An 11,054-nucleotide genomic window follows, 5' to 3' on the forward strand; every position below is an offset into this window, starting at 1 on the left:
ACTGGGACTGGTCCACCTGCTGCAGGACTGCCCGTTTGGCCCTTTGGTGTCTGAGGACAGTCCTCCCTGATGATGCTGCTCATCTCAGGAATGAAGGGATCTCCAGTTCTGGACTAAGTAGACCACATCAGAGCTGGTTCTGGTTCTGTATTTCCAGATCGCAGGCTCTTAGTTTTTAGACTTTAGACTGCTGTTTCCGGTCTGAAGACCTTGGTGATCCAGATCCGTTATCGTCTGTTCCTCTTTATGATTTTACTTCATTCAGCTGATGATGTCTTTGTTCTTTATAGAATCACTAAATCAGACACTGATTTTGAATTCAGTTTTTTAATCTGGAAAATGTTTCATCGCTTTCTTTGAAAATGCCAGAATTTTTCATTATTATTAAAAAAAAAAAAGATTCTTAATGAATAAGACAAAGTCCTTCATTCATACCATGAAGGATGAATGGACAAATATATTTGCAAAACAAGCAGTTAAAATGTTTGCACAGTACTGTTTATATGTTTGAAACCTTTCACACAGTAATCCCAAAATGTTGATGTAATATTGTTTTATTGTTTTTTCTCAGGCACAGCTTCTTGGAGGATGTGGCCGAGCTCAGAGCTCAGGAGCAGGCGCGGACCGACGCCCGGAGACTGGAGGTCCTAGAGCGGCGGCAGAGACAGATGGAGGAGCTGGCTGAGAGGAAGAGAGGAGCGAGCAGCTGAAGGCAGATCTACAGATGTGGACGCACCGTGCAGCCTGAGGAGGATTCGAAATTCTCTGCCTCGGGCCGACAATCCTCTTCTGGATGTCTGTGCTGGAAACATCACTGTGTAAGATGCCAAACTTTTTTTTCACTCTGGATATATTTTGGAGTTCCCATCTATGAATGTAAAGTGTGATCTGATATATTATGTCTGTTTTGAGGGATGTTTATTAGTAATTTAATTAAAATGCTCTGTCAGTTCTAACATCTGCTCTGCTTTTGTCTTTCCATGTTTGTCCAGCAGAGGATGCCGTTGGTGTCAACTTAAAGGACCGTCCAATCTTTAGCTCCTCATCTGATTGAAGGTCACAAAGAGATGGAGTGTGATTATGTCTTTTATTAAAACATGCCATAAAAGTCTCATAAATTAAATTCACACAATATTGCACTTGAATGAAAATAAGGAACATTTAAAGTTCACACAAGGTCAAAGTGCTTCACTGACATCTTGTGAAAAATCAGGAAAACAAGATTTTAAAAGGATAAAACACCGACGACAGGAGGATCCTGGTTGACAGCGCCGCTTCACTGGCTGTCAAAAAACGATCAATATGACCAATACTGTACACATCATGTTAATGTTTGACTCACTACAATGAAACAAGGACGCCCCTTTAAAGCAAAATTCAAGAGGGAACATGAAAACGGCCAGAGGTTCCGTTTCAGACAGCAGACTCATGGTGGACATTTTGAAACATCAATATTTAATGGACACACAGGATGTCTGCACCTGTGCCAGCCCATTAAATCAGTTATTATCTATTAATGATTTCAGCAGGACGCCGTGGTTAATTGAAGTTATTGCTCGTGGAAGAAAACAGTCAATTGTATGATATTTTACCCATTTTTCCATTCAGAGGAGGGGATTCTTTAGGAGAGAAGACTGAAACATCTCTGTACAAGCCGGCGAGCAAACAGCAGCAACAGTAACACAATAAATATACAGACATACCGAGAACCACGACAGGAACGAAGCACAAGGTGAAGAAAAGGGTGACAGGGTGACCAGGTTTTACTGTATTAGTCAGTTGTGTTGCTTCTCCATCTGGACTCTTCTTTGGGGGGGCAGTTACCGTCACACAGCGAGGGGCACTAAGCCCAGAGAGGAGGCAGCTGGTGGGGAGGTGATGGGCTCCAGTCCGTTCACAGTCCTGCTGCAGAAACATCACAACAAAACTCAACACGTAACGCAACAACTGACCCAATTTAGCAGCCAGAAATATATTCATGTAGAGATAAACGACCAATTTGAACATTCTATGCAATTTGGCTTTGATTTATTATTATTAAAACGTTATCTGACTGTCACCAACGGGTTTCTGTAGATAGAGGAGGAGGTGGGAATAAAAAGGAATCAATGCTTTTCTGCTCCTCTGCAGGCAAGCTGACAGGTTCCAGCAGCTGCTGCCAAAACAGAGCAGTGACCTCCGTCCTCGTCATCATGCCAGCCAGGAAAAAACCCCAAAAACTAACAAGCTGAACTTGTTGCTTAAAATGGAACCTGATTGGTGAACTTCAGAAGGAAGTGAAGGGAATTTTCCTGTCTGACTGCCTTCAGCTGGTTTGTTTTGTCGGTCACACAGTCCTGATTCTGAAGAACAGCTTTAAGAGACAAATGAAAACTTTCATTTTCCAGAATCGAGAAAGTACCTAAGCTCCTGTTTCAGAATAAAAGCAGTCCTTGGGACAAATGAGCAGAAACAAAGATCCCTGCACTGAAAACAAATGACAATGCTTCTTGTTGTGTCTCAATATGGACACTGTCACGCTGCCTGTCTCTGCTCTCTCCACCAGAAACTTTTGTCAAGCGTGACGCAACAGAAAAGACATTGAACAGGTCAAAACCCAAAACAGAATACCAAGCCTGCTTTTATCTCGTTTTCCATCTATCGGCTTAAACTTTTGTCAACAAAGCTCAAAGAGCCACTTTTCAAAATACAGACATGTAAATTATAGGAAACAAATCAGAGAAATGAATCCAGTCAGGATGGAGCTTCAAGCAGCAAGTTCTCCAAATGTACACAAAGTGTGTAAAGTTTTTCATCGTCAACATCCACAGAATCCAAAAACAAGAACCAAAGAAGCTCTCATTGTTAATCACAGCTCAACTCACACAAGCAGCAGGAAAGTTTCCAGCACCGTTTCAGCAGCCATCTAACCCAGAGGCTCGTTGAAGCTCTAAACAAGATCTACAGTTACCCAGAATTAAGGCAGGAAGGTGACCATCTCTGTCTGATCGTCATCTAAATCATCACGCCTGAGGTGTGGACCTGAGCAGACATGAATGACGGGAAAATAAAACTCCAGAAAAGGAAATCTGGTGTTTCACTCACGCTTTGTTAAAATACGAGGCGTGCAGCGACTGGGAGAAGTTAGTTGTATTTGCATTGAGAGCGTTGCTGTTGTCGAGAGCGTACGCCTTCCTCGCCTTCTGGTCCTTCGCAAAGTTCCTGCAAGCGGCAAGTTTTGACTCCAGAGCCTGAGGAGAGACGAGAAGAAGAAGATGATGGAGGGACGGGGACTTTCCCGGCTTATGATGGAAACCTGGGGGCTAAACGGACGGACTCACCCCGACTTTCCGGAGTAAATCACTGACGATGTTGAGGGCTGATATTCTGGCAGAAGGCGTCAGCGGCGAGTTGCTGCCATTACCGTTCGATAGCACTGGAGAGGAGAGAGCATTCAGTTTTTCACTATTTATCATATCAATCCAAATATAAATTAAAATATGGAAACCAGAAATATCTTAAAAAAAAAAAAAAAACACAGAAGCTGCAAAGTTCCGGATTAAAGTAAAAGATTATTCGGGTGAAAATCACTCATCTTGTTTTGTCTTTTCAGTGGAACATGTTGGACATTTAAAATTTCATTTGTCTCACCTCTTCACTTTTTGAAAATCTCAGATGAACACAGTGATTTTACTGCCTACTTGTAGCTCCTGATGGAAACATCTGGCTCTAGCTGCTGGATACTAACTCAGCTAATGACACACTACGTTGATGAAGTGCTGAAAGATGCTTTAAAATCTGAAACCACAAATTTAGTTAATATTTTTGTTTCTTAACCTTCCATGTTACTTCTTTTTATTTTTTTTTTAAACAAAGAATCTTTCCTTCTGTGGAAACCTTTTCTTCATAATTCTTAACTAAATGAGCCACTGTGCAGTTCTTCTCCAGATGTGTCCACACATAAATTAACAGCCATCTCAGATTTCCCATCTGCTCCTGTGTAATGTGCTCGGGGGAGGACGAGCTGCAGCTACCTGCCGGGTTGGCGAAGGCGTTGTCCAGACCTTTGCTCAGCGGGGTGGCGGGCAGAGACAGCGAGGCCTGCACGGCCGAGTCCATCTTCACATTGTCTTGTGTGGGCGAACTGGGAGCAGACATCCTGGTCACGTCGGCCTGCCGCTCTCGAACAGCCAGCTCCTGCCGCAGGTCTGCAGGAAGAAAGAAAAAGACATGAACTGAATTAAACTCCAACAAATCTGCGGGAAAGCAGAGCTCTTCCACCGTCCCAGCGGATCACAGAGCTGGAGCTTTGATGGAGAGAAAAAGTCAATAAGCACCTCTGGCTTCGTCCTTTAATCTCTGCACAGAGACCAGAAGAGACTCCTTCTCGTCCAGCTCGCTCTCCAGGAAGGCGTTCCTCTCGATGGCCTGATTCAGACGCTGCTCGAAGTTCTCCAGAGACACGATGGTCGCTCTGAGGGAGAAAGAGACAAAATGCTGAATAATAAAAGTCAAAACAACCTCTCTTCAGGGCCGTCCTCCGTTTGTCCTGTTTGGCTTGGAATGATAAGGGATCAATATTTCAGGCTTGTGTAAATTCAGTATTGATTTTAATCCAATTGATCCCATCTGAGCCATTTTCAGATCAGCAGACTGAATAAACAGAGCAGAGGAAGGACGGTGCTGTGATGATGATAGCTTTATTTTAGCGACCTCTTGGCTCTCTCCAGGTCGTCGTTGGACTGCTCCAGCTCTCGGACATATTTGTGTAGCTGCTCCTTGATGCTGCGCGTTTGGCCGAGGTCGTCCTCCAGCCCGGAGATCTGCTTGTAGCTCTGAGAGTAATGCTGCTCCAGCTTCTCCTGCAGGAGGAGCACAAGGACGAGGATGAAGTATCAACACACAATCTGGATCTGATCAGTTTCTCCCTCCTCTCCACTGTGAGGCAGCAGCTGCTGGAGGCCTGACCTATAAATTCAGCTGCTCGATAAACACCAATCAGCCGTCTGTATGTCTGACCTACATCTGCTGCTGTCTCAACAGCAGGCAGCTCAGTTCAGCTTCACTGTTAAAAATCTTCAGTGGTTTCTAAAATGTTTGCATGTATAATTGTTTTAGTGTCTGTTGTCTGAAATGTTTGTTTTTAATGAAGCCAATGTTTTTTGTTTTGTTTTTTTGTGCTGCAGTCATGTTTCTTCAAATCTTTTTTTCCAAAATGTGTTTATTTCTGAAAGGTGGATTTTATTTACAGGCTCAACAGCTGAATGTATGTCATTAATAAAAAGAGACATCACATTTCAAAACAAGTGTTGAAATTTCATCTTTTCCTGAAACCTTCCCAACAGTACTGTACAATTTAGAACAACACGTTCTGGAAATGCCAACAGCACAAAAACAGCCAGTTCTGGGTTCTCCCCCTGAAACACACTGATGTATTCGTTCAGATTCGGCCGCCTGCCTGGAAAAGTGAAAGCCGACAGACATGTTGGCAGCCAACGTCTCGTCCCAGCTGGAGACACGGAGGCACAAATGTGTCACCTGCCTTTACGGCGAGAAAATAAAAATGAGAGACAAAACCTGATGCGTTATTCATGAGCCCGTTCAGGACAGAGCAGACTTAGCTCAGCAGCTTCCTGAAATCAGAGTCCAATGAACTCCATCATAACGTCTGACTGTGCAGTTTTGTTCTGCAGCTCGTCAGCTTTGATTTTGTTTTGCGTCGACAAGATTTCATTATAAGCTCCTATAGATGTGACCTCCTGTGCAGAGGCAGAAGCAGCTGTTCACCTTCTCGTCGCTCCTGAGGGACGACATTAAAGAAAGCATTAAATATTTATTATCTGCGTTCACGTAGACAAAAGCTGCATCTGCGTTGTTTGGTTGTTTGGTTTTAGTCACATAGACAACGCTGCCTCATCATAAATCTGTACGGTGACTCTCAGGGGTCCAACAATGCAGCAGAGCAGTTTAACGTCCACCTTCAGAAACAGTCGATGTGTCTGCGGTTTAATTTTCATTAGAAAACTGAAGATTGGCTCGCTGATGTGAGCTGTCAGCTGATAACATGAAAGGACAGTTCAACAGCAGGTATCTACCGTCTGTTCCATTATCAGGTCAATAAAGTCTCAGCAGCAGTTTTAAAATGAATACAGCTCTGAGGTGGCAGGCTGTCGGCTGAGATGGGACACCACATCCTCTTCCTGAAGTCAACCTGAGCTGATGAAACTCATCTGCATTTCCCACAATCCCCTGCACTGACCTTCAGCGTCTCGACCTCGTTCTTGAGTCTGTGGTTCTCGGAGTGAAGGTCCTTGATCCGATGTTCGGCCTGGCCCAGCTGAGCCTCCAGCTCGGCCTCCAGCTCCCTGCTGCCCTCCTGAAACTCCAGCAGCTCCTCCTGAGCCTCCTGACAGCTGCAGACAGGACAACAGGTCCAGACACGAGGGGGGGTTAATAAAACCTGGACCAGACACGTCTCCCACACTGATATTCACAATTTGCCTCACTTCAGGATCAGCGAGCTCTGATGTTGGAATCTAATTCACATTTAGAGCAGATTAAAGCCACAGATGGAGGCTGTGACACGTAGAACACACCAGAATATCAAATAGTTGGATGAATTAAATAAAAAGAAAACTTAAACATTGCTTCGATGTGATCCTGAATGCAGCTCGGCCTGACGCTGGCAGCAGATTTTAAACAGACTATTTGAACACAGGCCACTTTGGGACATTTAAGATGTTCCAGCCTGAACCGTCAGCATACATCCTCAACATAAAGAGGAGTTTCCTGCCTTCAGGACGCTGTGATCTGAAACATCATATTTCAACTCTAACATTTTGTTTCATGTGTGTGTTGTTGGGTTGTCAGGATGAAGCTGAGGATTTTTCTGTTGACCATCCAAAGGTTACAGCTCCATTCCGTTTGTCTGCTTCTGGACAGGACCAGACAGGACGGGCTGACCATCAACTGCTCACTTCATCTTCAGAAGGGCTTTGTTTGTGGTAGTGAAGACGATCAGTCACCGGCCAATCAGAAGAGAACGTGACGATGGAAGGTTAGCTTAGCTAAGGACACAGCTGTCTAAAAATGGAAAGCCTTCCATCACGTGGGCCAAAGTGCTGCAAGTGGCCCAGAGCCAGGAAATCCATTTTCCAAAGCCGAGTGCAGCGCCACTCAGCCAGGCCTGACTTTGAACAACGCTGCATGGCGGTACTTCCTGCTCAGCCATTTGCCTGTTTTCAAAACACTCCTGTGCATGTGAGGCGTTAAGGATCTTTGAGCCAAGAAGAACATTTGGTTTTAGATCAAGCTGCTAACAATGCCGTCATACGACAGATGTTTATTAATGCATCAGGTCAGCTTCATTTCTGAGAGGATGAAGCTCATGTGATGTGATCAAAAGCCTCATCGGAGCCACTAAAGGCACCTCATTTGTTGATTCGTAACCAAATCCCAACTTTCCAAACTGCACACAGATGAGAGGTCTTTAAAATTGCAAGGAAATATGCATTGCCATGACCGCTCCATCAGTAGATGAAGCTCATGGGATAATGTCGAGAGCCCAGGGACAGCTGCTAAATGGACCTTTAGATTGTGTGTTATTTTCTTAGTTTAAGATTGTTAAAATTAATGCAACAAGAAATAATTAACTGTCCAGAGACTCTTCTGTAACCGTGCCTGAGCTCATTTCCTTCAGTTCAGGATGTTCACATTTCAATTAGTCTTTTTTTTTTTTTTTTTTAACAAAGTGACTTGCTGCATGATAAGATTTTCATGGCTAATTTTAGAAGCCTTTAGATTATTAGTGTTGCGTAATGACGCAGATGTGTCATTACATAAAGCTCCTGAATGATGACAGAGCCCTTTATGGTTAATGGGAAAAACCAGCCGTAGCTTTGGGACAAAGGAAGGGGCTTCCACAAGTGGCACTGGATATGCAAACACTTTCTTCCCCGTTTAAATTAAAGAAGAAGAAAAGGCTGACTGAAATCCAACAACCAGAGAGCTCATCAAACATTCCTGAGGAAGGTTTTCCTGTTGTGCTGGCTCATCATTCCCACGATCATGATGAGATTTTTGTCACTTCCTGAGCTGAACCTGAGAGCTGTGATCCAATTGTAGTGAATAAAGAAGGTGGAGGAACGCCATTATTTAAAAAAACAAAATAAATAAAAAGAACCTGACATTACTCATAAATTCTATTATTAATATAGTTTGCCTTTTTCTAAATAAATAACTTTTCTAAATAACTTTTTCTAATAATTTGCCTTCACAACTCAGTTACATACCCTTTCTTGTACTTGAGGGACAGAGCCTTCCAGAAGTCTATTTCCTCATCTTTGGAGGAGAATTTCGGGATCATATCTGTTTCCATGGCAAACACATCTGGAGAGGACAGACGGTGGAAATGACAACAGGAAGATAAAAGAAATGTCATGAAAGAGGAGAAGTCACATTCCCGTCACAGCACAATGAGTCTTTGACAACAGACTGATGATGAATTAATATTGTCCAGATCAGAGCCATTTCTCCTGAATCCATTCAGCCTGAAATCTCCAAGATCATAAAAACACAGCAAATGTCGAGAGATCCAACACGAAAAAAAGAAAACGCACAAATCAATGATTTAAACTGCAGCTGGGAATTGAGCATCAAAAAAGCGCTCCAGACTCCAGAAGCCCCGAGGATCACTGGATACAGAGAAAACAGCAGCCTCAGCTTCATTAACAGGCTTCTACAAGTTTAAATATGTCAAAATTAGAATCAAAAGGATATTATATAACACACACTGAGTAGAAACAAACATCTCTGAACAGGCTTTTACTTCCAGTTCATTAATCTTCATTTATCAGCTAACACAAACAAAGGAAACATTTCCCCGGAGGGAAATGGGCTGAGGCCAGCAGCCTCGTTCATCATCACCGTCTCATAATTACAGCAAAAGTCAGAATGAAACCAGGAGCAGGACAAGAGCCTTCATGAAAAACCATTTTAGGTGTTTGTGTCTATAAATAACCACAGAGCCTGAAGTCGCCTCCACCACCCTCCAAAAACCTTCAGACCAAAACAGACTCGGACTACATTTCTGCTCCTGTGGGGTTTAAACAGGTTCCTGCTTGGCTGAATGGATGAGGAACAACAGAAGGATGGTTATTCTCTGAAGTGCACACGAATACGACCGATTTGGAGCCACTTTTCAACTCGGTTTAGAACTTTATACAGATCTCTGTCCACGCTGACACTTTCCCCAAAACTCCAGTCAACCTTTAAGTCTCAGAAAGTGAAGAGGAGCAGCATCTGTACTGGTATCTGAAGACAAGTGTTGGGTCAACAGAAGTAGATGAGAAGAAGAAAACCAAAGATTTCTTTGACAACAACTGCAGGGCGCAGAGATGGAGCTAAACTGGTGGCACAGAAATCAGCGTCCTGGTTATCTTTCACATTATTTCAGCCCAACGGCTGAATGAGAGATTATTTTAACAACAACAGATAAAACGTTGTCTGCTGCTGTTATTGAAGTCATAGTTTGACACTTTGATGACACCACACTCACATCTGTCTTTACAGGGGGAATACAGGGGCCCCAGCACAAGATGTTTTCCCTGGGGCCCTGTAGGAGGTCCACCTCAGGAAGGACAAGAGCTGAGAGGAGCTGAGGTCAAATGTGTGATAGCGGTGACAGGCGAGGAGAAGAAGGGCAAGGTCAACAGATGCTTCTGTTGTCTGAGGTGTCACAGAAAAAGCTGCTGAGCTCCAACATCAGAGGAGCCATGTGTCCTCCAGAGACGCTTAACAGCCATTAACACAAAAATAAAGAACAAATCTTATCAAAGGAAACAGCAGCACTCTGCCATTCCCTGAATAATTCAGTTTTAGATTATATTCCACCGTGTCATCCACAGCAGAGGGGACAACTCAGCTGGTATAAATCAGGACAAAACGAGCCATCATATCAGCATCGATTCTTCAATTAAACACAGAAAATTATTCTAAATGTGAGCTGAATCAGCTGGATGTTGGCCTGTGATCTTACATTAAAACAGAGTGTTGGCCCCACGCTGCAAAATCTTATTACTTCAACACAACTGACCTGAAAAGTGGAAGTAACGCGGTTTTAATCCGAGCGGAGACGACCACCGATTATTTTTCAATCGTTATATTAGAAAATAGAAAAATGCGTTTTAATACGTGCAATAGAAAATATATATAAAAACGGTCCCCCTCGCTTTTGAGCACGAACATGAAACGGGTCTAGAAATGGAGAACCGGAGCTCAGCTGTCAGAACTGGCTGTGCAAACCACCGAGCGACGGAGCCGGAAACCGGACCCAGGGTCTTCATTTCCCGACTGTGACACCAGACTGGATCAATGGAAGTAAACACAAACGTCCCGGTACCTGAACTCGGCCCCAAACACGGATCCGGATCAGTCCATCCCGCTGTGCCGACCGTCTCCTCCGGCTGTCTGAGCTCCGCTCCGCTCAGCTGGGCTTTTAAAGGGAACACACCCCGGATATCCACCGACAGATCCTCTTTTCTAATAAATATCAGGTCCTTTACTCATTTTAATGGAGGTCATCACCTGTCATATTGCACCACAACTTTTGTTTCTAATTGGTTCTGGAGGAATTAAATAAACCTAAAAGTCTGCAAAACATACGTTACATTTAAATTAAACCAACAATAACGTGATGAAGGAATGAAAGGAAACACAAAATTTTTAAGAATCCAGCACAAACACGAAGCATGAATAATTTCACTATTTCCGAAGAAAATACGTCCAAATTTAAAATATACAACGAAATAAACGCTGGCGCTAATATCTATTTATATTTCCTTCAAACTGATCAGAGGAGACAAACGTCTCCGGGGATGATTATAGGAAAGTCATGTTTAAAAAATAAAAAGCTTAAAAATTAAAAGTTTTAAGGTTAATTTACTTCCGTGTTCTCGTGACGGAACCCCTCGGTGCTGCGCACGTGCCGCGAATGAGAACCAGCTAATGCTAAATTAGCATCACCTGCTGGTCAAAACGCGAGAACACTTACGTATGTGCGTAACTACGTCACGGTG

The 11,054-nt window shown here is 43.4% G+C and overlaps 1 protein-coding gene across 3 annotated transcripts; it reads right to left on the minus strand.

Moving 5' to 3' along the window:
• Window positions 1–367: 367 nt before the first annotated feature.
• Window positions 368–10,965, minus strand: ndel1a (nudE neurodevelopment protein 1-like 1a). Of its 3 annotated transcripts, XM_029527507.1 has the most exons (10): window positions 10,922–10,939; window positions 10,379–10,518; window positions 8,271–8,367; window positions 6,239–6,392; window positions 4,693–4,841; window positions 4,317–4,453; window positions 4,014–4,187; window positions 3,321–3,415; window positions 3,085–3,230; window positions 369–1,905 (listed from the first exon to the last, which is right to left on the minus strand). In XM_029527507.1, the coding sequence occupies exons 3-10, from the start codon at window positions 8,354–8,356 to the stop codon at window positions 1,827–1,829; spliced, it is 1,020 nt and encodes a 339-aa protein (XP_029383367.1). In that variant the 5' UTR covers window positions 8,357–8,367; window positions 10,379–10,518; window positions 10,922–10,939; the 3' UTR covers window positions 369–1,826. The 3 variants fall into 3 exon arrangements, with proteins under 3 accessions (XP_029383369.1, XP_029383367.1, XP_029383368.1); XM_029527509.1 differs by lacking the exon at window positions 10,922–10,939 and having other exon boundaries at window positions 368–1,902; window positions 10,379–10,861; XM_029527508.1 differs by lacking the exon at window positions 10,379–10,518 and having other exon boundaries at window positions 10,922–10,965.
• Between the last annotated feature and the right edge of the window lie 89 nt (window positions 10,966–11,054).

Source organism: Echeneis naucrates, chromosome 19, assembly GCF_900963305.1.
Source record: "Echeneis naucrates chromosome 19, fEcheNa1.1, whole genome shotgun sequence".
NCBI classification, from domain to species: Eukaryota; Metazoa; Chordata; class Actinopteri; order Carangiformes; family Echeneidae; genus Echeneis; species Echeneis naucrates.

Bases quoted from the DNA above. Each gene is read 5' to 3' on its own strand.
- ndel1a (XM_029527508.1), bottom strand. From the start codon at position 8,356: ATGGAAACAGATATGATCCCGAAATTCTCCTCCAAAGATGAGGAAATA. The intron at 3,231-3,320 runs GTGAGTCCGTCC...GTCTCTCCTCAG, and splicing joins ATTTACTCCGGAAAGTCGGG to GCTCTGGAGTCAAAACTTGC. The intron at 1,906-3,084 runs GTGAGTGAAACA...ATGTTTCTGCAG, and splicing joins GCCTCGTATTTTAACAAAGC to CAGGACTGTGAACGGACTGG.